The 27,852-nt window shown below is 46.7% G+C and overlaps 1 protein-coding gene across 3 annotated transcripts in view; it reads left to right on the forward strand.

Annotated features, from left to right (window-relative positions):
- The window catches only part of JUP (junction plakoglobin), a 58,996-nt gene extending 32,258 nt beyond the window's left edge, over positions 1 to 26,738 (forward strand). For 2 of the 3 annotated variants that reach the window (XM_083472335.1, XM_083472337.1), the window contains exons 2-15: positions 9,980 to 10,209; positions 12,950 to 13,203; positions 13,921 to 14,159; positions 15,676 to 15,877; positions 16,202 to 16,346; positions 17,358 to 17,461; positions 17,975 to 18,313; positions 19,752 to 19,907; positions 20,111 to 20,230; positions 20,676 to 20,826; positions 21,955 to 22,076; positions 24,007 to 24,046; positions 24,235 to 24,404; positions 25,706 to 26,738. In XM_083472335.1, the coding sequence (XP_083328461.1) occupies positions 9,980 to 10,209; positions 12,950 to 13,203; positions 13,921 to 14,159; positions 15,676 to 15,877; positions 16,202 to 16,346; positions 17,358 to 17,461; positions 17,975 to 18,313; positions 19,752 to 19,907; positions 20,111 to 20,230; positions 20,676 to 20,826; positions 21,955 to 22,076; positions 24,007 to 24,046; positions 24,235 to 24,380 (2,248 nt within the window). In that variant the 3' untranslated portion in view covers positions 24,381 to 24,404; positions 25,706 to 26,738. Of the gene's footprint in view, positions 1 to 7,615; positions 7,647 to 9,979; positions 10,210 to 12,949; positions 13,204 to 13,920; positions 14,160 to 15,675; positions 15,878 to 16,201; positions 16,347 to 17,357; positions 17,462 to 17,974; positions 18,314 to 19,751; positions 19,908 to 20,110; positions 20,231 to 20,675; positions 20,827 to 21,954; positions 22,077 to 24,006; positions 24,047 to 24,234; positions 24,405 to 25,705 lie in introns of those variants that run through there. The other variant, XM_083472336.1, reaches the window with a different exon arrangement.
- Positions 26,739 to 27,852: the final 1,114 nt, after the last annotated feature.

The raw sequence follows: 27,852 nt of genomic DNA on the forward strand, positions 1-27,852 counted from the left end.
CGTGTGGGCGTCAGGTGTGGGAAAAGTTGACCCTTTCAGGGAGTTTTGGCATATCTCGCCTGCTTTATAGCTTATTTACCAGCTTTTGCATGGGGCGGCCGGAAATCTCTCCCCAGAGATCTATTTCCCCGTGGAATTGGACAGACTCACTTGATTGCATGCTGTATGCTGATACACATGGTTTTGTGGCTAAGGCTGACCGTGGCAAACCACAGACGACTAACTTGCTCCCCCTTCAGATGTTATCGGACCCCAGCTCCCATCTGCTCTACCAGCATGGCCAATGGTCAGAGGTGATGCAAGCTGTAGTCTAATGGCATCCAGAAGGCTGCAGGTTCCCAACCTGTGCCTTTAAAGAATTTGGAACCTTAGGAAATCAAAAGGAAATGTTGAGAATTTCTAAAATCATCAGCACTGGGTTTCTAGATGCCATCCCTGTGTAGGGAGAGAAGGGTTTCAATGGAGCCATTTCTCGGCAGCGGCGCTGGGCCTGATCTTTTGATGAATCCACAGTCTGGTTAGTGCCGGGAGTTCTGCTCCTAGTCGGCTTGACAATCTGCGGGAGGTACTCCTTGAGGTATTTGCCTGGAAGGAACAGGCTATTGTTGCCTCTCAGTCCTGGTGTCTCTTCTAGGTCTGGATTTCTGATTCAACTCAACCCTTGCTGGAGACAAGGGGGAGGGAGGGAGGAAGCTGGAATGTGTTTTACAGAATAGGATAAAACTCTTGAGTTCAGCTGTCTCAGCATGTCCATAAAAGGAAGCTGCCTGGTTTAGTCAGCCATGGGAGTTTCTTCCTTTCCCTCCCTCCCTCCCTCTCCACCCACCAATCCCAATCACCGACCTGATTAATCCGAGCTCCCCCATTGGGATATGTAGAACCAGGGAACACTGTAATTCCCCCAGGTGGTTCTGAAACCAGCTTCCTGAATAAAGGAGTTGGGCCATATCTTACAGCTCAGCGTGGAATGAGGAACAAAAGTCAACAAGCCTGGCTGTCTTCTACAACTCCCATCACCCCTAACTCTTGACCATGCTGGCTGGGGCTGATGGGAGTTGTAGTACAATAGCACCTGGAGAGTGCCACTTTGATACCCCTGGTCCAGATACTTGGCCTTTGCTTTTCTCTATCTCTTCAAAAGTGTGTTACAACCTGGAGGGTATAGCAAGCCTGCTGAGCCTTGTTGCTCTTTTGTGTCTTTGCAAGAGGGTGCTGTGGTGCCACTAAGGCAAAATGGCCTTGGTGCAAACTTCACACATCTGAAGGTGATAAGGCAACCCGTGGCCTCCAAAAGTTTGGGGTCTGGCAGTGCAGTGAAGGATGAGCTGGGTTTTTAAATAAGTGAGAACTAAAGGCAAGGGGGTACACAAAGCACGCGCCAGGACTGCTTCATCTAACTTGAATAGCTCAGCTGGCTGGGGTGTAGGGCTGATAACACCAAGGTTGCAGGTTCTAAGGGGACAGCTGCATATTTCTGCATTGCAGGGGGTTGGACTAGATGATCCTCAGGGTCCCTTCCAGCTCTATGATCACCTCTCACCTAGGCAAATGTACATAAGGACATTCTGCTGGATCAGAACCGTGGTCCATCCTGTCTAGTGTTCTTCTGTGTTGATCTTAAGCTTCTCTTCTGAAACCATTTTGGACTTTGCTGTGTTCCCGTTACCGAAAATATCCTTTAAATTTGATAAAAGAAAAGTGAGAGGTGGCTGTTTCCTTCCAACAACTAATAACAGCTACGGTTTCTTAAACTGTAAGCCGTTGCATACTCAAGACAAGGCATGATAATAACAGCAACCTTTCAGGCTGCCTGTGTGCCACAAATAGCCAGTCCAGATATCTTTGTGGGTAGGCCAGCCAATAGTTTTTGAAGGTTAGTAACTGTGGATTAATTGCAAAACCACCCAGTGCTGTCTCATTCAAGTACATCACAAAAGTGCCTGTTTGCAATACTTAAAGTGTAATCAACCTAATGAATCGCTAAAGCGTAGATGACTTTTTCGAAAAATAATACAGATACACTTGGAAATTGTATTAGGGCTTCAAAACTTTTTTCGGGGCTGATCCGAAAATGGGCTGTCTCATGCTGTTCTCTTCTTCAAGTACTCTACAATGTCGGCCGCTCTGTGTTGTCGGCTCTTGTTGCATTTTGTTTGTGTTTTGCACGCCAGGCAAAGGTAGATGTTAAAAATAGCCATGCTGTACTTAAACTCCCATTTTGAAGGGCCAGAAACATTAGAAATGAATTGGCTTTTTATATACAGATGGTAAGCATCTGAAGCTCTGGAAAACGAAAAATTTAAAATTCAGCCATGAGCTCTCTAAACTCAAGAGGGAATTGTTTGTTAAGCTAAACCTTGCCTGCCCACCCCCGCCCCCCAGTATGCTAGGATATGTGCTTGAAACCTGTCCTTGAAACCTTTAGGTATGTAATCCCTGTAAGCCAACTAATGTAAGGCAGCATTTCTTCTTGGAGTCTAGCGTTACTTTATTCTCCCCTCCCTTTTTTTTCACTTTTGCAAACTGCTGATGCCGTTTGAAAATGGCTCGGGAGCTCAAAGCGCTGCCCTGCAACATGGCTGAGTTTTGCTCGGTGCACAGCTTTGAGATAGTGAAACACCCAGAAGAAATGGATTCTACATATCTTCTTGCCAAGGGCTCATTCTTTATGGGGCAGATCCAGTTGATTAACTAGCTGCCATATGGCTCCCGTACCAGATGAAGGAGGGGATTTACCTGCGGGAAGAACATAACTCTTTACGGTTTTAAAAACTAATTGCATAAACTGGAGAGCTAGGGACAGAGTGTCAGGTTTGGTTCTCATATTGGCTTTGTGTGTGTATGTGTATGATTGCTGCTGCCGCCGCCACTGTGCTTAAACTGTGTGGGAACAGCTTCGCTATGGGGTGTGGTGATTTCAATCATGTCAGCACAACTACCTGCAAATGAGTGGCCCTGCTGACTTGGTTAAAACTGCCCTACCCCCACATCAGAGCCAGTTAATACATGTGCTGAGGCCTGTGCACAGCTCCCTGTGTGGTTCTCCCTCCCACCACCTTCATTACAGCAGCAGCAATTAACACCACAAAGAGAACCTGCAAATCGAACTTTGGAGGTGGACTTGGGTAGCTTTAAGAGAATGAGACAAATCCATGGAGGATAAGGCTACTAGCCAAAGTAGCTTGGTTCTACCTCGGAAGCAGCAGCAGTCACTGGAAATCGTAGGAGAGGGCGCTGCTGTGCTCAAATCCTCCTTTTGGGCTTCCCATAAGTAACTGGTTGGCCACTGTGAGAACAGGATGCTGGTCTAGATTGGCCATTGTTTTTGCAACTCTGTGTATAAAATATATGTGTACGTAGGAATACGTATACACACACGCGCCATACATTCCTTTCGGTGAAAGGCTGTGTGCATACATGTCATAGGTGCCAACTCTATGGGGTGAACTCCCCCAAAGTATGTGGGAACGGGGCTGAGCCCCCACAATCTTGAGGGCCGGGCCTTGCTGAGTCTCCCTATGACAAGCGCCACCGCGCCCCCCCCCCCCAAATTTTGTGTGGAACTTGACACCTCTGATACATGTGGACACGTTGTTAGTCCGATGCACAGGTGCACTTTTTGCATTGATGCTTGTTTTATGGAGTACACATTTGTTAATGAATTACTGTAACCCTGAATTTTATTTCTTTTCATTAAGAGTGGGTTTAATTTTTTTAAAAAAATTGGGAAATATTGTGACTACAACTGCACATATGTCTGTCTGTGTTGCTCCATGTAAATTAGGCGTAATTGTAAAACCTTGTACCCCTTTTGGAAGCGTTTTCAATACAGGAAAGCAAATAATGCTTCAAGTGGCCTGGAAGTGAGTGGCTCAGGGGCATCTAGCAAACTTCACAGCCCAGAAGCTACAGTCATACCTCGGGTTGCGAACGTGATCCGTGCGGGAGGCACGTTCGCAACCCGCAGCGCTGTGTCTGCGCGTGACGTGATTCGGCACTTCTGTGCATGCATGTGATGTCATTTTGCGGTTCTGCGCATGTGCGAGCCCCGAAACCCGGAAGTAACCCGTTCCAGTACTTTCGAGTTTGGCGTGGTCCGTAACCCCGAAAACATGCAACCTGCGGCGTTCGCAACCTGAGGTATGACTGTATATGGACCCGGGTGGATATTTCCATCTTAGCCCAGTTCATTATATAGTGAATTGCATTGACCTGCCTGGACGCTGGCAAAGGGAGTGCCAGGTTGAGAAGCTCGTTTCCCCCAGGAATATGTCCTCCACTTTTCCTCATCTCTCTGCACCTGGAGGGAGGAACCTGCCTGACTGGCTTTCCTGGAGAAGGAGGTGGCAGTTCACCATCATTCCTAACGTGGGTGTGGTAGCTGTTCTTAACTTTCTGTTTGAAGGGAGGCACCTTTGCTAACCACAGACGTAGCATAAAGCTACATTTTGCTGGTGTGCAATCCAGTTGCCTCAATACCAGAGTTTTACCTTGTTCTATCAATGTTCTCAGTAGGTATTGGCCATGTTTTATTCCCAGCCAGTTTGATGATGCACATACTTAAGAATGCAGTTATGTTTAGCAGCCACACAAAAATGTTGCATTTCTGCCATCTGAATTCTCAGCATTGCTGCAGAACTGTGATCCCCATGTTTCTTTGGGAGAAGTAATGACAGTTAAGGACAGCTGAGATTTATGACATACGTGTTCCTGTCTTGTCTGTGGTGCTGTCAGTTACTAGAACTGTTTTTTTACTTAAGGCCGCAATCGGCAGAATCAAGTGTTAAAGCTTTTCCTGGACTTAATCATTGCAGACAGGGAGTGGGATTGTTTGCCTGAACTCTCCCGCCCACAGGAACCAGACTGAACAAAAAATAAGTGGGAGAGAGCATGCTAATTTTCAACCTGCATAGTGTATTCGTGGGGAGAATGTTCAGATATGTGAACTTTGCTTCCCCCAGATAGTGAGGTTGCCTGGATCAGCTTGACCGCACAATCCTGCTAATTGCATCCGTTGACTCCTAGGCTGCGTACTCGCCATACATTTTAAAGCACATTACTTCCCCTCCTCCAAAGGATCCTAGGAACTGTGCTTTGTTAAGGGTGCTGGGAATTGTAGCTTTTTTGGGGGGGGGGGGTAAACTGCAGCTCCCAGGATTCTTCGCGTGAAGAAAAGTGCTTTAAATGGATGCTGTGTTTGCAACCTTAGACCCTGGTTCAAGCCCCTGACAGATAGCCATTGCGTGAGGCAAGTCAGACCCTCTTACAAAATGTCTGTTAATCACGGTGGCTCTTCCTGTTTGTATCACAGCATTGTTGTGAGGCCAGAATGAGATACATGCATGTATCATGCACAGAGCTCCTTGGAGGAGGGCCAGCATTACAGATGTGGGGATGATAATTATGGATAGTGTGTTGGTTGCAGCTCTGGGTAGGATTGGCAAGATGTGGCAACTTTTACCCTGTGATGGAGCTGGAAGATAAATATCTTTAAGGTCTTGCTGTCGTGGTCCACTAAAATAGTGGCTCCTTTGATTTTTGATTTTTTTTAAAATCCAGTTTTTCTCACACGAGAGTCTCCCTCGGATATTCATCTTCAGAAAGCTGTTTCTCAGACTCTCAGCATGTAGTCGTGATTAACCTAGCATAGCAGCTGCTATTTAGGTCTCAAGCTTCCTAGCAGTTCTTGCCACAGGCAGCAGCCAGTCAAGGGTTTGTGAGCATGGCTTACGTGTGCTGCCCCGAAACTTGATGCTGGGCAGGCAGTGGGAGGCACATCTGCAATTTGACTGCATTGGGGTTTTGCTCAATTTATTGTACTTCCAGGTGTTCAAATACACGGGAGGTTTTTCTTTGCAGGGTGGCAGCTGTTGGAAATGAATGACATGTACATAAATTAGTATTAGCTGGGCTGCAGGGTAGGAACAAGGAACAGTGCAAGACGCTTCAGTCTTTCTGCCTGCTCGCATCCCCGCTTCTGGCTTCTGAAAGTTTGCCTGCACCCCTCAGGCCTTTCAAAACCAAGAGCGCCGGAAAGCTGTATTCTTAAGATACGGCATCATTTGCCCTCCAGATGTTCTGGGCTGCAATTCCCAATGTGCCCGTTCAGCACATCTGGAACATCTGGAGGGCACCAGGTTACTGAGGCCTGGAGAGAGTTTTTATTTATTTTGCTAGGTTTTGCTGGCTTGAAGCAAAACAAACATGCAATACATTGCTACTGTGCAAAGTGTTGGGAGAGGGGTTGCCATTTTGGAGAGAGGTGATCTGATTTGTCATGGGCACTTTTTGACTAGTGCCTGCTGAGCAGCAGGAGGAGCTCTTCCACCCCTGTCCTCTCCCCCCCCCCCCCCCCAGTTCTCAGATCAGGCTGAATTCTGTTTTAGGGTCATAACACATGTAGAGTGAAGATGGACCCTTCTCAAGGCAGCCTGTAGCAAAAAGTAAAAAAGCCATGTCTGTTATAGTGTGCATTTCCCCTCCTTTACAAATGTCCTTATCCATATCCTCACACCCACATGAAATTCATGCACAGGAGAATAAAGAAACATTGGCTTACTACATGAAATGAAGGACAGAATATGTGGATGTTGCTTCAGGCAGCAGCATTATAATGTTAGCAGGCAACAGACCTTGACACCACAAACACACCTTGATCGAAAGAGTAAAAGAATCCCTAACTATTCCTGCTTTGCAGAGGCTTGGATTAGATGACCCTCGGTGTCCTTTCCAACTCTGTGATTCTGTGAGCGGTTGACACTGACAAGGCTTTAGGTATACTTTCCCCTAATATCGGCTGTCAGGTCTCAAGTGCGAGTCTCACCCTCCACCACCGCATTCAGTTGTTTTTGAAAAGTATGCACACAACTCCTTTCATAAAAACCGTGCCCCCCCCCCCCGGTCAGTATAGAATGCATATCGGCCTGTCCTCTTTGGTTTGTTCTTAACATGTTATGTGGTCAGGAGCATAGCAGCAGCTCCCTCCCTTCACAGCAAGGTCCTCTCCTCTCCTCTCCTCTCTTCCCATTCTGCACTCGAGGTCAGGTTGACTTTTGAACTGGCCCCTGCTGGGTTCTCCCAGGCAGGCTGAAGATGCATGAGGATGCTTTGAACTGATTAGCTGCATGGGTCCTGCTACCCCCCTGGATGGTGAACCCTGTTCAAGATATCAAACATCTGCTTGCCTTCAAATTGCACGGGGAAAGCGCTCTGCCCAGCCTCACTCGTGATGACTCAGCTGCACATACCCACACACCCTGGGCTTTGTGGAAACTTGAGTTGGTGATTTGTGCATGTACCTCCTTTCTCCTTCAGATGTGATGCATGTGTTGACTTGTACAGCGTTCATTCTCTTTCTCATAGATACACTCACTCACTCACTCTACTTTTTATCTTGGTAATCATCCTTGACTGTCACCCTGGCATCAGCGCTTCCCTCTCACATTCCTATCCTGTAGAATTAGCATAGGGCTGCCTCAGAAGGCGAGGTTAGTATCTTCTTTGGGGGGGGGTGTGTGACTAAACAGGTATTTCTCTAGCATCACACCCTTTCCTAGGAAAGCAGGCGGAGTCTGGAGCAGGCTTCCAACCAGCCCTGTCTCCAGACTTCCAGGGCAAGCTTCTTGGGAGAGGCAGATACCATCTCGGTGAGTGGTGTGTTTATGCCTTTCGCTTCCCCTCTTTCCAATGCCCCCCCCCATGTCTCCTCTGGCAGTTGCCCATGACTTCCAAAAGCAAACAAGGCAGAGGTACATTCCACGGTGCATTCTTATTTTTAGGCTTTTGGCGCAGCTGGGCTAGAGATGAGTTCCTTTCCAAAGTGCTTTTGTTGTGCTACCTTTCAAAGCCTCGTTCTTCTCTCGGGGTGCCTTGGGGTTTCTCTGCTTTAATAAAAGAGCCACATTTAAAGGTTCCCCCCAGCGTGCATAGAAGCTGCTCATCTGCCTGCCTGCAAGGGAGCCCATGTGGACTGGCTTATGCTCGGTTCTTCAAACCCTGCTTCCTTCTCTCTTGCCCTCCCTTACTGCATACTGTACAGGCCAGGAAGTAGCAGAATCTCTTGAGTTCCCTTACCAAAATTTCCCTTCCTGGCTGCAGACTCCTCCACATTACGTCTCTGTATGAGCCTCAAAGTGTACAGTTGTGAGGATCTGCCATATAGTCGTGGCCTTCTGCATGGCCTCTTCCCACCCTCCTTTAAAATATATATAATTTCCAGGAGAACTTCATTCTGAAAGGAGGGAGTGGCAGCGGGCTTAAGTGAAAGGGTTTTACAGGCGGAAAGAATGAAGAGCTAGCCCTTTTATTTACTGTCAAAAAGTTAAGGGTGCAGGTTAAAACAGTCCCATGGAGTAAAGTAGACATTGTCATTACATGGTTTCTTTTAATCCTACGTGGCATATTTGAAAGCAAGATGGGTGCAATAATAAAAAAGGCACAGACTCCTACTTTGAGGAGAATGCATGTTTAAAATAAGATGGAGGCAGATTGTTTATTCCAGTGCAAAAACAATATGATCCAACAGTAGTATGCACTACAGTGGTACCTTGGTTTATGAACTTAATCTGTTCCTGAAGTCCGTTCTTAAACCAAAACCGTTCTTAAACTGAGGTGCGCTTTCCCTAATGAGGTCTCCCGCTGCCGGTGCCTGTATGTAAACTTTGAAAGTGGACATAAAGGCTTTTTGAAGAGTTTTATGTTCCTGGAAATAGCTTTGTGTGTGGATGTTTCCCTGGATCCTTGTTGCGTTAAAAATGTCAGAGCCCTTCCTGAGCCCAAATAAGTTTGACTATAGGCTTCTTATACTTTAGTTAGTCCTTGGTGGTTTGTTTTGCAATCAGTTGATATAGTCCTTACATGGAGTGGTTCCACATTTACGACGCATCGAACACACATTTAAACCATATAACTTTCCCCAAAGAATCATGGGAACTATAGTTTCCCCTCACAGAGCTACAGTTCTCAGCACCCTTAAACTACAGTTCCCATAAGTCTTTGGAGGAAGTCATGTGCTTTAAATGTGTGTTGTATGTTCTTCAAAAGTATGGTGTGTATCTGCATGGGGATTCTGTTGAATGTATAAACCATCTCCCTTAAAGGATTGTGCTGGAGTTGGCATTTGGTGCCCGTGAAAGATCTTCCTGTGATGATTTGTGAGGTTTACCTGCATATGCAAATCAAGATTTCATGATGTCATACCCTCTGTAAGTCTGTATCCTAAACTGTGTTCCCTTGACCCTAGACCCTAAAATTCAGCATTCATAAGGCTTCTCCTTCCTTCTTATATTGACTTGCGGAACACTCTGCCACAAGGAATAGCAAGCATGTTACGGTGTACCGTATACAGTAGTTGAGTTCAAAAGAGAGTGAGGCAAAACTGTGAAAGATGGAATGTGGGCCGCATGGTCATTTCAGAGAGAACTCCCATCAGGTAAAGGTCTACAGTGAGAAGACAGCAGAGCATTTTCCAATTTGTATCTGCTGTTGCTTTGTGCCACGTGGTGTAAACACAGCTTGTGTCATCCTGTATTTGGTGAGCAAGATTGTGTTGCCTCTACAAAGCTTGTACATTTGCCCAGAAAATGCAAAAGCTGTGGGAACGTGCTGTAGATTTTTCTCCTGGTGTTAATATGCAAAATATATAGAGCAGCACTGTGCAGTACATATATTAAGGCTAAGGAACTGCTACATTCTGAAGGCTATCGTGAGTTCTAGAAGTTATCCTTGTTCTAATAAAAAAAAGTTGGAATTCATTGGATGCGATGGACAAAAGTATTTTTGGTGGGGTGGGGCTGTGTGACATTACTTCTTGTATGGGGAATTCCGAAGCTAAATGTGCAGGTCACATACTCTGTAAGTTGGGTGCAGTATGAAGAGGCACCCAAGTTTGACTTACTTTCCTGAACTTGATACAGGGGGATTTCAGCTGTTGGTGTGACTCATTATGGCTGTGGTTTAACCCTGGTGGATCTTCTTGCAGAGCAGCCATGGAGGTGGTGAACATGATGGAGCAACCCATCAAGGTGACGGAATGGCAGCAGACATACACCTATGACTCGGGCATCCATTCCGGGATGAACACCCAGGTGCCATCGGTGAGCAGCAAGTGTCTGGTGGACGACGATGACCTGTATGGCAAGCAGTACACAATTAAGAAGACCACCACTTACAGCCAGGCTGGAGCTGGGCAAGCCCAAGCCCAGGCACAAGGTGAAACTTTACTTATATGCTTATTACGTGAATCCTACACGATGGGAGTCAATCGAGTTTCTACTGAGTCAATCTGTGGTTTCTATTGAATAACAAAAGGAAGTCTCGCATCTGGCTACTGACTCAGACCAGCTTAGCTTGAGCAAGGCTGCTGCAGTGGCAGACATTTCAGTGGTGCTCTGTGCAACACTCAAATTTGGCGCCCCCACCTTTCACACTCTGTTCTGAATCGTTGTTGTGGTTCCCTCTAGCAGCCAGTGTTAGAAGCTGGGATAGTAAAGCCAGGAGCCAGTGGCTTCTGGGACCTGGGTTATAGGTGCCAAAGCAGAATGTCTAGTCGCCATTTGGTGGGTGGGAGGGTTCGGCAACACTTTTTATTTCTTATTTTGATAAGCATGAACTAATACACAATTCACATAAGTAACACCTTGTTAATATCACATTTTTAGCAGGAATTGTGAATACATGTTTAATTTGGTGTTTACAATAAAAATATCGGTACCAAACTTCAGTTTTCGAAACACTCTACCCTTCATTGTTAAACATATTTTCTATCCTTAACATATTCTTTGAGGCTTCAAAGCACATATATTTCAGTAATCCTTGAATGTCAGCCAGGCTCAAAAAGTGGCTCCCAGATTTTTTGAGGTGCTCGCAAATGAAGAACCTTTAGGCGCAAAATGCACCTGGTGCCCTGCTATTTTCGAACCCTGCCTTCAGCGTGGAGCCCAGTGCAACTGCACTGGTCACCCTACCCTAAAACCACCTCTGGTTGCTGCACCATGAACCTTCAGGCCACGCCCTTGCCTGAGGTCATGTGATGAAGCAGCGTTGCATATTGCCTCTTCACCCTGTTGGGTCTCCCGAGGAGGTTTACAAGGCAAGCACGAAATACAATACTGAAGTCACTTCCATTGTAAAAGAGAGAGGCACAGACTTATTTTACCGGGTGTTATAGTGCCAGATTAAATCCCACCAGCACTCTCTAATGCCATTAAAAAAAAAAAAAAGCCAATAAGAAGGGAAAAAATTGGGTGCTAAACTTTCCAACCGCATAGGTAGGGAATCTGAAAAACGGGCACTGCAGCAGGAAAAAAAAATAGCTCTGCTGTTGGTAACTTACAGCCTGGTTGCAGAAAGCATAGGTGGTTTGGGTAATATGGAAGAAGGCATTCCATAAAGAAGGTAAGCTCCTCAGACCTGGACCTACCTTTTTCTACCATATATTTTGTATGGGTGGCAGCGCTGCTTTTGCAGCCAACCCACCCTGGGTCAGGCTGTAACTCTTTATGATGATGATCGTACTAAAAATTCTTACTTGCCATCAGTGGGTCCCAACACTAGTGTGCTCTAAGAGGCTAGGACTCTGGATGTGTAGGGCTTTAAAGGTTAAATCGGCGCCAGAAATTACTAACACAGACCCAAGAGACGCCTTGCTCCAACAGGGCAGTATATCCAGACAGTTCTTACATTTTTGCAAGAATACCGCTTCTGTGTGATTACTTCCCATGCTGTGATTAGTTCCCATGAGAGTGCATGTTGGTGGCTAGTTTAACCACAATGTTGTCACAGAAAGCAGAACGTTTCAGTTCATCCTACATGAACTGGTGGCATCTGAATCTTGGGACGTGACCTCACTGCTTGTGTAGCATAAGAACTGGTCCTCAGCCTTGTGAGCTGGGAAATCTGGATTCAAATCCAAATTCTGCCATACTGTAGTCCCATTGGGTGGGACAAGTAACATTGCCTCAGCTGCAGTGGTGTAGCGTGGGGAGTGCAGGGGGGGCCGGCCGCACTGGGCGCAACATCTGGGGGTTAGGGTTAGGGGGCGCAAATCCACGGGTTAGGGGGCACAAATTACTTGCCTTGCCCCGGGTGCTGACAACCCACGCTACGCCACTGCTCAGCTGTGGTTCTCCGGCTATGGAAAGAGTACCTCCCGGTAGGATGTTGCGAAGGTGGACTTGTACAAGGACGGAGAAGTCTGTAGCTCAAGGGTGTTTCCACAGTAACCCAGAGAAGCTAATTCTTCTTTGTTCTTTTCACTTACTTTGCTACATGGGAACTGCAGCTTGAATTATGAACAAACCCATGCCTATCGAAAGTACCAAAGGGTATGCATTTTTGTGATTTTTTTTTTGCAAAAAATACATACTCTTACATAGGCTTCTTTGGGGAAATGTTCTTCTTTTGTGAAGAACGCATATTGCAAGTGACTGACATCACAGATTTTGCAAAAAAAAATCCGTGCCTGTAAAATTATGCAATGTGATTTCGGTAAAATGGAAGAGGATCAGGAAACGGGGAGAGCAAATTTTGTCCTGTCTTTTCACTGAGATAAATACAGAAGAGACTTGTAGAAGACTGCAGAGAGACAGTCACATCTGCAGGTAGAGGCAGCAAATGGCTGTGATTCTCTGCGTAACACAGCAATTGAGGTTGCTGCAATAATTTAGGCACGTCAACACCTCCCCCCCCCCAAAATCCCTGTGTATATTTTTCCAGTGCAAACCAGTCCCCATTTCCCACCTCCCTTTCATGTTTTTAATTAAGCAGCTTTGTGTTACAACTGCCTAATCGCACTGGCTAATTAACTCCTGCCTTATCTCTTGGCTCACATGTGAGGACTCCTGCACCTCGCAGAGCTGAAGCAGTTTCATGAACCTCCCTGCGAGGCGGATGGAAATCCTGGTTGGGATTTCCTCTGTGCTAATCCTGTCCCTCTCACCCTCTTTTGCAGCGGATTTGGAGTCCCACCTTGCCATGACCCGTGCCCAGCGCGTCCGGGCTGCCATGTACCCGGAGACGGTAGAGGACCGCTCCCTTCTCATCACCACCCAAGTGGAAGGGCAGCAGACAAATGTTCAGCGACTGGCCGAGCCCTCCCAGATGCTCAAGTCGGCCATTGTGCATCTCATCAACTACCAGGATGATGCTGAGCTGGCCACCCGCGCCATCCCCGAACTCACCAAACTCTTGAATGACGAGGATCCGGTAAGGCTCTGGACCTCTGCGGCTTGTTGGAGTCGGTTTGCCTAGCAGAGTGGGTGGTCTGGAGTGTAGTTGGCATGTCAGTGATCCCATAGATGAAATGGTGTATTCTGTGCTTCCACTGAAATTCTGCAACTTCTCTGCACCGGAATCTTCAGTTCCAGTCTTCTTCAATTTACCACCCCACAAAAAATTACCAAGTGTGCCTAGCTCTTACAACTGCAAAGGTTTTGGCAATCTCTGGTGAAATCCTGGAAGCCCAAGAGGCTGATGAATAGCATTGTTAGCACATAGAACTACTTCAGGCCCCTTGACCGCCCCGCCCCCCAATGACTCGCAGAAGCGGACTGGATCATGTAAAGAGATAAATGATTCTGATTTGTGTAACTAACACAGGGTGCAGAATTCAGCCACACTTAGTGTTGAACGCTGGAGCTTTTAGGGCTGTCATCATCACCAGCAATGTGTAAAATGCAGCATAAAGAGAGGAGTGTCATTTTTAATGTAAATAAGTATATAGAGAATTTTTAATTTTGTCTACCGCGTCCGCCCCTTGGTGTTGATGTAGTATATCTTGTCTGGTCTTTGACCGCAACAAAGATTGATTGCAGCACAATAGAACTGGGTGTTCGGCAGAGCTCACTGCAGCTCCCTGTTTCGTCCTTTCAGCTCCCCTCTTACCTTCATTCCTCTTAAATTCGTTGCCTCCATTCCTTCCAGGTTGTGGTCAGCAAAGCAGCCATGATTGTGAACCAGCTGTCCAAGAAGGAGGCCTCGCGCCGTGCTCTGATGCAGTCCCCTCAGATAGTCGCTGCCGTGGTCCGAACCATGCACAGCACGAGCGACCTAGACACAGCCCGCTGCACCACCAGCATCCTTCACAACCTGTCCCACCACCGCGAGGGCCTGCTGTCCATCTTTAAGTCCGGGGGCATCCCAGCTCTTGTGCGCATGCTCAGGTGAATCTGCGGCCCTTGGCACATCCCATGGATGCCTTTAAAATCATAGGAACGTAGGACACTGCCCTATGCAGAGTCAGACTGTTGGTCCATCTATTGTCTACATTTGGCTGGCAGCAGCTCTCTGGGCTTTATCCAGGGTTCTGTCCCAGTCGTATTTCTAGATGCCAAGGATCAAACCTGGGAGCTTCTGCATCCGAGTCAGATGCTCTGCCATGAACTACAGCCCTTCCCCAACCCTACAGGACTTTCTGAATTTCCAACACTCAGCAGAGCTTGACCCTCACTTCCCCCATTTTTGGAAGAGCTTTTTCCAAGAGTAAAGCTTGGAAACAATATATAGGACGCCTCTCTGGGTTGCATTTGCACTAGGTATTCAGCTCAGGTTTTTGGTGGGTTGTGATTGCAGAAATTTAGGGTGGTATTCAACTAAGTTCATGTGCTAGCCCAACAGGATTTCTTTTCCCTACACCACTCCCAGATCTGCTCTGGTAGGTCAGGAGAAAGTCCAGAACATATTTAAAAAGGTGTGGGAGTGGGGAGCAGAAATCCTTGCACTGATGGAGCATCAACCATAGCAATACTTTAAATCTTTGGTTTGTGCCAGGGCTCAGCCCTGAAACCTGTCATGTCCCATTGTGCATGTACATAATCCTCTATATTACCAACAAGTAATGACAAGCAACCCACCCACACCTGATATTACAGGGCAGGGCCATATTTACTTGATCCTTCTCTACCTCTTAGCTTTACAAATAGCTGACCATGTCCCGGTGGCCGGTTAACTGTCTCTTGAGTTGCGCAAATAGAACTAAAGCGTACTAACTTCAGCCACCCCCAAATTCCCAGGCACACCTGAGCAGTATGCTGCCAGCCGCGCTCTCTTCTCTTATGCACGTCCTGCTATTCCTTTGCTATGCAAGCCTTGCTAGGCACCTGAGCTGCCGTGGCAGCTTGCCAGGTGAACGTCCACACCCAGCTGGCATAAAATGGAGCTGATGAGCAGTTGCCTTAACATGGAGGCGTTGCCTTTGTTTTTTGAAGCACAAGCCTCGGCGTGCCATAGCTGAGCCTTGCTCGGTTTCCATTATTGCTTCTCCACAGTTTAGAAGTCCTGCAACCTCACCCTCTTCATACCTTGGCACCTTCTTTAATAGCTTCTCTGTGTGCCACAGTGGGACCGCCAGAGCACAGAGCCGCATCCTCTGTGGCAGCCCCACAACTGAGTTGGCAGCAAAATGTCCCATGGTCTTGGTGTTGCTCTCAACTGAGCACCCCAAGAAAGGAGAGGAGAAGCCAGGGAGTGGGGACATAAGTGGCTGGCAGCTGCATAGCTTGGTGGCAGAGTGTTATGACTGCTAAGCCAGTGGGCTTTATTTTAAGTATGTGCAGTGAGTCCCGCTCTTTTTCCACTGCAGTTCTCGTATGAATCGTTGCCTGTCTTGACCCCCTTTGGCTGGGAATTCAAATAATAGAATTTTTTGTCTTCCAATGTTTCCCACCTCTTGACGCACAGCTCTCCCGTGGAGTCAGTCCTGTTTTATGCCATCACCACCCTTCACAACCTGCTGCTGTACCAGGAAGGTGCCAAGATGGCCGTGCGCCTGGCAGATGGCCTTCAGAAGATGGTTCCCTTGCTGACCAAGAACAACCCAAAATTTCTTGCCATCACCACCGACTGCCTGCAGCTGCTTGCCTATGGGAACCAGGAAAGCAAGGTAAAGTGGGAGCCGTGCCACTAAACTAGGATGCTTCTCTTACATGGAGTGCAGGGCAGAGGAGACCCTGGGATCCAGTAACATAGGGCCTGAATTGGTGCTCAGAGCATAAGCAAGTCTTCCCCACTCATGTTTGAGTTTGGGTTGCGTCAGCTCTTGTCTACAAACAGCAAGGAAAAGGCTACATTTCATGGGCTTGATGGAGAGGATGAAATGGAGAAAACATGCCCTAAGTTCTGGGGAAACGATTGAATGGACAGGCGCCATTCTCTGTGCATGCCCAGAGAAGCAGGAGATCATCACTCTGTGTGCTTGCTTCTGCAGCTCATCATCCTGGCCAACGGAGGCCCCCAAGCCCTTGTTCAGATTATGCGCAGCTACTCATATGAGAAACTGCTGTGGACCACCAGCCGTGTCCTCAAGGTCCTTTCCGTCTGCCCCAGCAACAAGCCAGCCATCGTGGAAGCCGGTGAGTGGCTACAGTGGTGGAACGCTTTGTTAGGAGTCTGGGAAAGGGGTGCTTCATCTGGCGTCATACTTTGCTGTCTTCAGCAGCTGGTGCCTCAAGAGTGCACTGTGGCAATTGGTTCTCTTCATTAACTGTGCAAAGTATGTTCCCTAAATTTGCACTTTGCATTTGAGAACGTGCAAAGCGATACAGGAATGCTCAGCTTTCAGTACCTTCCCAGGAACTAGTTCAGCATGTACAAATTGATTAGAGGATACTGTTTCTTTAAAAGCTCAGAACAACCATGGGTCTTGCAAGTGGGGTTTTCCAGGCACTGATCAGGGCAATACCATCATTGCTGCATCATTGCTATAGACGGGGCAAATAGCTAGCCTTTCAGTTACAGTAAAACCTGTGCACAGTCATTCTACAAGTAAGCAAAGAACATCACACCACGGTCTAGTGCTGAAAGAGTTAGACTTAGAACTTGAACAAGATCTTTGCCTTTGACATTCTTAAATCCTAAGCCCCTGTGGGCAGGACCTGACTTCTTGTGTACGGTGCCTGGCTATTGTAAGGATTTTAACATAATGCAGCATTTGGCGAGTCACTTCGCTAGTCTTGGTTTCCTTACCTGTATAATTGAAAAAAAGCAGTGATCGGACTTCCTCTTGAGCATAGTCTTGAACACACAACAAAGATTTGTGTCAAGGAAATGCTCTTAGTGTTGCTTCATTATATATATCAACCCGCAAAACATTAATTAGAGCTGTCGGACTCCCTCTCGCAGCCTGTCTTGGCAGTTTGTGCCGTGCATAATAGCATTGCTGCAGCTGTTCTGTGAGCTACATCCAGCTTCCTTTCCAGCAGGAAAGACAGGGTTTAAATGCTAGTTATTTAGTGGTGGTTTAACACTGTTTGGACACACACTCCTTCTTGTCCAAATAATCAAAGTAAAAATAAATAAATTACAATTTTTTATCTCTTTTCTTCTTCTTCTTCCTTTCCCCGCCCCCCAACACATCCCAACAGGAGGCATGCAAGCTCTGGGAAAGCACCTGACCAGCTCCAGCCCAAGGCTTGTGCAGAACTGCCTGTGGACTCTGAGGAACCTCTCAGATGTGGCCACAAAGCAGGTGAGCAAGACTGGGCAGGGCCTTCTGCATTCTGCAGCAGTATATTTTCCACGGGCACCTTTAATTTGAACCACCCTTAAGCCCCAGCCAGTAATTGTTCCTAATAGTTGCAGAGTCATGACCAGCAATCTGCTTCTTTTGGAGGATCACTTGGAGAAGGGAGTGGTGGAGTGGGGAATAGGGCAAGGCTCCATCCCCAAAGGGCTGCGGAAAAGCATTGACGATCCTTCACTCCTCTTTTTTGCTCTTGCGTTAGCAGCTAGGGGGCCAGGTGACATTCCTCGGCGGCCATATTTGGCTTAGGGGATTCCAGCAGACCACCCTGGCCTTAGGGTTTAGCTAGCTTCTGATCTGGAGAGGTGGTAGCAAAATTTCATGACACTCCTGTTCGAGAAAGGGGAATTTGAGAGAGAAACATGTTGGAATACTTCTCCCCACACTCCTTTCTTCCCTTTAACAAAATTGTCTGGCCCCGTGGTGTCGTCTCATGACCTTTTTCTATCCCACCCACAGGAGGGTCTTGATGGTGTCCTGAAGATCCTGGTGAACCAGCTGAGTTCGGACGACATCAATGTGCTGACCTGTGCCACCGGCACCCTCTCCAACTTGACCTGCAACAACAGCAAGAACAAGACCCTGGTCACCCAGTCGAACGGAGTGGAAGCCCTGATACACACCATCCTCCGGGCGGGAGACAAAGAGGATATCACCGAGCCGGCTGTCTGTGCTCTGAGGCACCTCACCAGCCGGCACCCAGAGGCTGAGATGGCCCAGAATTCCGTGCGGCTGAACTATGGCATCCCCGCCATCGTCAAGCTGCTTAATCAGCCCAATCAGTGGCCGTTGATCAAGGTATGAGTGGAGGGAGGCCATTGGCTGAGCAGTTTTGTGTATACGTACATAGTGTGCCTTACTTCAAGCGTATCAGGCTCAGATTGCTAAAGCAGTGGCTTTTCACATGTTCAGGAAAACAATCTAGCACAGTCCTAGGAGGCTGTGCCATGTCAGAATGGGCGGTCATGGTTAAATCTTTCTCCATGTCAGAAACTCCCTGATCATCACGGAAAGCTACAGTATTAGTAGTTTAGCTTTCTCCTTTGCGCTTCTCTCTTGGCTGTGCCAAGTGGTTTCATCAACACCAGGGAGCATTTGATCACGTGGGTCTCCAACATTTTTTAAGTATCCTTTTTCTTTATTGAAAGATTAAAAAGTACGTAATCACAAGTGCACAGAGGAAGATAAGACGCAAAAGAAGAAGAAAAAGAAGCAGCACCCATGTAGAAAACAAAACAGAGTGGGGGTGGGGGATTTGCATACATTACAGGAAATGGTTATTGTAGTTAACCAGACTATAACCTATTACGGTATTTATATTGTTGATTTTGTCCATGGCAAGTTTACGTTTCTACCCAACCTGTTCATGTGTAGTGAGTTTGTACCTATCTTCAATCTAATTGTGGAAGGGAGCTGCATTTTTATTTTTCCAGTTCATCAATAACCGACTTTTTGCCACAGTAAGGGTGCAGAGAGTCCATTCATATTGTCCCTTTGTTAGATTCCATGTATTGGGTTTATAATTCAAAATCACATGGTCTCCATTAAGGTGGTACAGCCCGCCTAATACTACTTTCAGCTAAGCTACAGGGGGCTCTTTGCCGCACTGTGGAATTTGAATTTGTGTGCTGGGGAATGATGCTGTGGATGTAGGAACGATGGGAGCAATCTGCTTAGATGTCCAAGATCTGTATGGCCGGTTGGTATAGCGCAGTGGCTAAGTGCATTTACCTGTTCGCTAGGAAGGCTTTGCTTCCAAATTGCAGCTCAGCTGCAAGATAATTGGGCAACCTTCGACAGAGCAGCCTCCTCTGTAATATGGGGGTGATGAATAACACCAGCCAACCTTTCATGCTGGTTGTGCAGATTGCTTAGATGACGCAAGTGCTGAAGGACGTGGTGCTTTTCTCTTATATAATCTTATAGCAGGCATGGGGTCTCTAGGTGCAGATGGGAGAAGAGAGTCTTCCTCCTGGAAGAAGGTTGAGGGAAGGGGGTTGGTGGGTATGAGAGAGAGCAATTGCTCTGTTGGCTAGCCTAATCCAGTGGTGCTCTTGTGTTTGGTATTAATTTGGAGCAAAGGCGCAGGGACTGCATTGTTCTGCTCTGTTTTCTGACTTCAAATGCCGAGGGTGGGGTAGGGATGGCGAACACCAGCACCTTGCAGAACTACCTGGTTTTGCCCTTGGCCAGTGTCCTCAAGGTGTGCCTCTTTCCTTCTTCTCCATGCTCATAGGCTACCATCGGCCTCATCCGCAACCTGGCTTTGTGCCCAGCCAACCACGCCCCCTTGCAGGAAGCCGCCGTCATCCCGCGCCTGGTTCAGCTGCTGGTGAAGGCTCACCAAGACGCCCAGCGCCACGCAGCCGCCGGCACACAGCAGCCCTACACGGTGAGAGGCCAGGGAGGGTGCTGGCTTGGGCATGGGATCCTAGCCGGCTGAAAGCCCCCTTAATACAGCAGGTCCCTGTTTTCGTTTCATTTTGCACCTCCGGAGCAATAGTCACCTTCAGTGTGGCAATAACATGTGGGGTGCAAGCCAAGGAACAGGCTGCTCTGCATATCCAGCCCCTAACAGATTTCTTTCTCCTTCAGGATGGGGTAAAGATGGAGGAGATCGTGGAAGGCTGTACGGGGGCATTGCACATCTTGGCTCGCGACCCCATGAACCGAATGGAGATCTTCCGCCTGAACACCATCCCGCTCTTTGTGCAGGTGTGCGCATCCAAGAGGAGGGGAGGAATGCCATAGGGATGTGTGGGTGGGACTTGGCACCCTTGAGTCAGGTAAACTAGACTTGGAGCAGAGAGAAGCAAATCCCCATGAAGCTTTCTTGGTGGCTCTTGTCCGTTGGTACCTAGCATCACCTGTATTCTCAAGGTCTTGCTCATCTCCCTATCTTGCTTGTGTAGTTTGGCTTGAATCAGGTTTTTGTGTGTGTGTGTGTGTTCTTGCCATTTAATAACAACAGCAATTGAATGTTTGCCATGCACCCACCGCACCTCGGCATTGTACATAAAGCAGGGTTTCATAGTCCTTTGCTAGCAGGGACACGATACACAAGGAACGTTGAGGAAGGGCAGGGAGCAAAACGGAATGAAATAGAAAACATTCTCTTGCTTACACTTCCTGCCTTTGTTCGCTTCCCCCCTGACCGCAGCTCCTGTACTCTCCAGTGGAAAACATCCAGCGTGTGGCAGCTGGTGTTCTGTGTGAACTGGCGCAAGATAAGGAAGCAGCTGACGCCATTGACGCAGAGGGGGCCTCAGCACCGCTGATGGAGCTCCTCCACTCCCGGAATGAAGGCACAGGTAATGGGCTTTGTACGCGCATTTCTCCCTCTAAGATACAGAGTTCTGTGTGGTTCCTTTTGCTGTTGCATGCTCCAGCTTCCTCCATTCAACAGTTCAATTAGCTTAATTACCTAGTGTTGAAAATGCATTACAACAAACATTACAAGAGTGATTAAATGTGTGAGAGTGGCAAATGGTTTGGGGTTTGTATATAAAAGGCAGCATGGGCTTACTCAGAGTTAAGTGATTCCAAGCAGGCAACTGTTTCTTCTCTGAGAAAGGAAAATGCAGCATTTGACTTTTCCAGTGAAATGGAATCCATTAAAAGGAAGATGAACAAGGATTGTGTTGGATCTCAAGCTTGTCCGTAGTTTAGCACAACACAGACAGGGCCAAACAAATTCCAGCAAGCCTTAGATTGCATGCTCCCCTTTCTCTCATCCTCCTTCTGAGTTGCTGGGAGGAAAAGGTTTGGAAGCTTACACTTCAGCTTTTGCATAACTGCTTCCTTTTGTCCAAACTTGGTATTGTGGTTAGTATTAACTGAAGCAATGATTTCAAGTTGGCTTATTACAAACAAGCTATAGTTATTGTTCACATTGCACTAAACTACGGCTTAGTGTGAAGCCTGAATGCAGCCAACGTTTTTTCTCTGGGAACATGTCCAACTTGGAGAAAAACAACTGATGAAAGTTGTTCCATGGTCTGGTCCAGTCCTATTTTATTCACTATTTTCGTTGGAGATAAAAATTGGAAGAGACTTGTTGGTGACCAGTGATCTTTTTAATGCGATAAAGGATCCAGGAGTTATGCAAGGATTTAGCTGGGTGACCTCATGAACTGAGCAATAGAAATTTGACAGTGAATAGTACAGAGTCAGCTGGCTGAAAAGTCAGGTGAAGAAAGGATATTGGTTGCAAAATGCCTGTGAGCTACTGATGTGATGTAGCAGACATTGAAGGCAGTTCTCGGATTCACTGGGCTTTTCTAGCAAGGATAGATGAGGCAAAGGAAAAGGAAGCCGAGAAAATTAAAAAGGAATAAAATCCACCAAGGTGGTAAAACACAGCCATTGCCAACATAGGTGTTAACAAAATGGGAGATTTGCTAAAGGGCCTCTTGATTTCACCCCCTCTCTCCCTCCAGCTACATACGCAGCAGCTGTGCTGTTCCGCATCTCGGAAGACAAGAACCCGGACTATCGGAAACGCGTCTCTGTAGAACTTACCAATTCACTCTTCAAACACGATCCTGCCGCTTGGGAAGCAGTGAGTGTCTATAATGTTTTGGCAGGGAAGGGCTAGTGTGACAACTTGGAGCCAGAGCAGACCTTGCCCCCCACCTTCCCCCAGTCTTCTTACTCACCTTCAGTTTGCTTGCAAAATGTATATTCTTATTTTGGACATTTGATGAATGACTTCTGGAAAATCAAGGTGCGCAGAGTACTTAAAGTTGACGGTAGTGTTATAACATTCAATATTGGGACTTTAGGAATAAATAAACTACCCCACAGCATTCAAAATTTGAAGATATTTTGGAATCTCGGGCAGCTGAATCTCACTTCATACTTGCGCAATTTGGTCCTAACATACCGTATTTTTCCGTCTATAAGACGCCCCCATGTATAAGACACCCCCTATTTTGGGGGACTCTGATTTAAGAAAAAATATGTGTATTTTACTATCAGTGTATAAGACACTGTGTATAAGATGCCCCCAAATTTTTGACATTATTTTTTAGGGGGGGGGAACCTAGACTTATACACGGAAAAATACGGTAATTGGTCATAAGAGAACCGGAAGGGGTTTCTGGGTCATCAAGACAAACCCTTTGCCTGTTGCAGGGACCCTGCTTCAAGCAGTGTTATTAGAGAGAGAGAAATGCCCCACCTCTTCATGTTCAGTGGTGTTAACAGCCTTGGACAAGGGTTCAAAATTTAACTTAAGTGTTTGGCCCAAGACAATCGCCTCATGAGGTGACTCCCACCATAGCAGTGTTGTTCCAGCTGTGTTCTAGGAAAACCTATATTTGTTCCTGCATCACTCTTGGGACCAAAGAACACATTTCCCAGGAAACTACTTTTTGATCTAGCAATTTATTTATTTATTTATAAATGAAGTCCAGCAGTGGTTTCGGGAGGGAGGGGTGTTGAGTGCTGTCCTCCAGGACAAATGGCGCCTGTGGGAGCAATTTCCATCAGGAAAACAGCATGAGAGTAAAAGGCTTGCCCTCCTCTCCTTTCCCTCCACCAAACTGCTTCACTGCTCCAATCAGTTTGGCACCTGCTCTTGATTAGAAACTAAAATGCTAGGCCATGCAGCCATAGCTGCCTGCATGACATGTGAATCGGCCCTCACTTCACATGGGCCAGCAGCAAGACATAAAATACCCTGGTCAGCATCCCATGTGACCTTGAATGTACTCAACTTCCTTAAAGTAACCCAGTTGGATGTTTGCCCAACCCATTGTTTGGTGGCCTCCAGTGACCTGTTGTCATCATCCTTTCCCTGAAGCTCTTGTTTCCGTGTTTTGTTACCCACTAAAGTTAGTGTGTTTTTTTCTGCCTGGCGAACAATCTAAACCTGATTGGCCAAGTTCAGGACAGTGGTTGGAATCATTTTAGAGAGCTTCACTTGCATGAATAATTTGAAAATGGTCAAAGTGGCCAAAGGGACTAACAGTACATTAAAAACAGTCAGAGAGGCCTGCTCATGGTGGACCACTTGCTTAGCAAGTATAGCCTCCAAGCCTCTACCCCGGGACAGAAAAGCCTGTGTCTCTCTATGTTACACCCATCATGCCTGATCATTGACCAGCCATCTGGGGCTGGTGGGAGTTGGAATCCCATCTGGAGGGCACAAGTTCCCCACCTCTGCTGTATCCCATCAACTCTGGTTTTGGGTTGGTCACTTACTCATGGGCTAGGAGTTCAGCAGACTGGGTTTTCTCTCATCAAGCATTTGTGGATCCAGGGAATCCACTCCCACCCTGGTTTCTGGGCACGGGCAACCCAGATGTTTGCAGCTCTCTCAGTGGCACAAACTCAGCTAAAGAAGATATTAGCCCACAAAGCAGTTGTCCTGAGGTTGCCATGGGAAACCTGAGTTTAGAATACCCTAAGAGCATCTTTGGGTTAACCTGTGGTCTCAGCAAGGCTTCTGCTACCATGTTGTGTGAACATCTGTCTCTTCTCCACAGGCCCAGAGCATGATACCCATTCATGAGCCATACGCAGATGGTAAGTACGAGCTGTCAGCCTCCCTGTCCCTAGGTCCCAATTTCTAGGAGGTGGGGAGGTGGGAGCTGGCTCAGAGCAAAGGAAGCTTGGTGAGGCACTGCCCAACTTTCATCAAAAAACCAGCCACCACTGCCTGTTCTCCTATAACATTTAAGCACACGGGACCTTCTCCTTTTCCGTTGCAATAGAGCTGGATGGAGGTTACCGCAGCATGTACCCCTCCGACATCCCCATGGATCCTATGCATATGGACATGGACATGGACGGGGACTATCCCATGGATGCATACAGCGATGGCGTGCGGGGCGCTTACCCGGACCATGTTCTTTCCTAAGGTGCTCTTTGGGCAGGGCTCAAGGTAAGAGCATCTCCCCATGCATTTTGGAACCGGACAATGAGTTGAATCAAAATCCAACAGAGAACGGAGACAGTATTCTTGTTCCTGGGGGTACAAACACTCTCTGCGCCCTTTTATTTGCCTTCAAAAATGTCTCTCTGTTGTTGTGTTTTCCCTGCTCCAAATGAAAATGGATAACCTGCAGGTGTGATTTCTCTAGAGAGGCCTGGAGAAAATCCTGAGCTAAAATCAAGGGAGACACTTGGATTAATTTTTAAGCCCAGTTCAAATGGCATGGTAAATGAGAATTCGTCTAGACTCACTCACACACACCATTTTTCTCCTGTGCAACCACAGCAGGAAGTTTGAAGTTTTTGCTTAACCGTAGCGTGTTGTGTCTTCTGAACCAAGAAACTAAATGACATTGACTATCATATGTTTGAAACAAGCCAGCTTCCAAACGTGGCATATGAAACTTGGCTTGTTCTGCAAACCTTGGTCAAACGTTAGCCGCAGTTGTTAGGATTCGGATGTAACACTAAACTGTGGTTAACTGAAATTGGAAGGAACAGCTTTCAAGATCCTGCTGGCTATGCTGGAGGGGAGAAGAAAGGAGGGGGAGCCTTGGCTTGTTTCCTGTCATGATATCCAAGCATGGCCTTTGTGTGGTGGTCTCTCCCCACCCCCAATTCCTAGACAAAACAAAGCTTTGCAGGTTTGCTACAAGCAGAATATTTTGTTGGGTCAGACCAAATGTCCGCCCGCTCCAACTGTTTATCTCCCAGCAGCCTCCATCCAGTTGCCCCTCTAAGACATGGTAGGGCTCCTGCGGCTTGTCCCTAGCTTCTAGTACGAAGAGAAATAAATACTGCTGTTTCACTTTTGGCTGTTGTGGCTAATGCCCATTAGTAGACAAGTCCTTTGCGAATTTGTCCAAAAGTTCTCCCATTGTGTCGCCTCCAAAGTTGCTTATTTTCAACACCTACTGGTGGAATGGCTATTCCAAAAGAGAGAGAAATCTTTGCACCTGAGATCTAGAAATTTGCCAGTGCCTAAAAACAAAAGGGGTTGTTCTTGACAGCCCGACTGCCAAATTGTCTTCCTGGCAAAAATGGAGGTTGCTACTCAATTGACAAGGAACCAAGAGACCTTTTGCTTATCAGACAAGGCTACTGGGCTTGATGGACCAAGCAGTCTGACCCTGATATATAAAGCAACTTCCTATATCACAAACAGAGACGTGCTCTCTAGCATTGCTGAGTTCTTTGTATCTTGCAAATCTGACATGCCCTTCTCTCCCCCCCCCTTCTCTTGCTCCACAGATGTTTTCTTAACACAGAAGAGGGCAGCCTCAGTGCTCAACTCCGGGGCACTTGGGAGACAGAAGTGCCTGAGAAAGATGACAAACTCTTCCTTTCCCTGCGAGGAGGTTTTATTTTCTAAAACGAAACCATTTCCCCCTCCTGTGGGCCTATGGGAAAGACCTTCCCCCCAGACCCCCCTACCCAGGACTGCTTCTAACAATCTTGTAATAACTTTTTATCAGCAGTCAGCTCCTTTCCCCCTGACTTTAATCAACCTCTCCCGTTTATCCCCTCTGCCGCTTCACCAAACTTTCCCTAAATCTGGGAAGCATTCTCAAAACTGCCATTGGGTCCTTGTACGAGTATTTTTCAAGCACACACACACACACAAACTTCCCTCACCCCAGCCATTTGTGGTGCAAAACTAACTCTTTGCCATTTTAGATATATATATATTTTCTCCCTTGTTTGCACTTCTAATGCGTTGTCAGCTAGGAAGTGAAGAAAACAATTTCCCTTTCTTATACTTTTTTTTTTTAACTTTCTGGGTTTTATTTTTAAATAAAGAGCAGCCAATGGGTGTGAGAGTTTGCCAAGAAACGAACAGCTTTGCATTTCCCAGCTTCTTCATTTGTTTTTTAGCCCTTGACAAATGTCTCTGGGGGCTTTGGCGCCCCAGCTGAAGAATCTCTTAAGCCCTCCTGCAAAGAGGAACAACTAACTGTTTTAAGAAAGCTGTCCTTCTACTGACCATCTCTTGCACATTTTTAACCCCGAGTCGTCCTCCTTTTCCTCTCTCCTCCTCTCACCCCACCCTTCCTGGTGATTGGCGTGTTTCTCTTCCTCCTCCCCCCCTCCCCAACCCCCAACCCTCTTCCTCCTTCTAATGCATTTTTAAAAGCAGCTCTCTCAATGTGATGGCTTAAGGCTTCCACTGGAAAAGGGATCGATGTAGCTGCAAATGTACTTCAGAAGATTTTATTATTATTTCTCTAAGGGATTTTTTTGTATAGACCAAAGCTTAAAAAAACAAATAAAAACTTAAACCCAACCCTGCAATGCAAATGGGCTTGATTTCTTTGTGTCAACATTAGCTTCTGAGTGGCAGACTGGAATTCTGAAGAGGGGAAGGCGGCTGAGTGGAAGGAAGGGAGAAAGGACAATGGAAGAATATGCCCGGATGCAGTTTTATAAGTGCTCAGGCCCTGTTTCATTGGGGAAATGTAGGGTTGGCCCAACAGCCTAGTGGAAAAGGCGACTTTGAAAACGAACTAGGATTGTAATAGATATATATATATATTGGGAAGCTGATTGACTTGCTTGATTAGGCCAGGGGAAATTTATTGGAGAGAGAATGAAAAAAAGCATTGGCCTCTCTGAGTAGTGCGCTTTGTGGCGAGCTTGTAAATAGTTTGAGTTTCTCAAAAATAAATCAACGTTGAGGTTTGGGGCACGCTAAATATTCTGACTTTAACTGGTTTTAAATGCAGGTTAAATAATTTTTTTGGTGCATTGGCTTAACTCATCAAGTGTGCCAAGAGTAGAACTTTCAGAATCAGAAGCAGCTGTTGGAATATGTGGAATATGTGAATTTTCTTTTTTCACGTAATCGACTTTTTTCACGTAATCGCGGTAACATTACCTTCCTGAAGGTGGAGTTCCATATAGCCCAAACCACACTGGAACTTTTTTTATTACTTTTAATTCCATCAGCTGTTCATAAACCTTTGCACCAACCAACCCTGTTAACTGTTCTTCCCAAGGAGAGGCTGTCAATTAAAAATGTGTAAAGTTGGTAAGGAGGGGGAAGAGTTTAACAAGGCCAGGGTTCAGGGAGGTCTGCCTGTTAATCCTTAAAATAAGCAGGATTTGGTGACTGCAGCAGTGAGAGAAATGCATGCCGTTCACTATACATTTTAGGATTCAGCTCTTGATGCTGGAAATGGGGTTCAAGAGCTTGGCTCTGCTGATGTCCTTGAGATAGCATTGAAGAAACTGTGTTTAGGCTTCCCATAAGAATTGTGTCACATATACAGAACAAAAGTTGCTACACCAGTCTGCACCTTGCAGTAGTATGGTTGAACGTTAACCAGTCTCCTGGTGCCCTGCCAACCTGTGAAGTCATCTGTTTGATTGTAGTTCTGGTCTCTGCACACCATTTCCGG

The sequence above is a fragment of the Podarcis liolepis genome (assembly GCF_965112155.1).
Source record: "Podarcis liolepis genome assembly, chromosome: 13".
NCBI classification, from domain to species: Eukaryota; Metazoa; Chordata; class Lepidosauria; order Squamata; family Lacertidae; genus Podarcis; species Podarcis liolepis.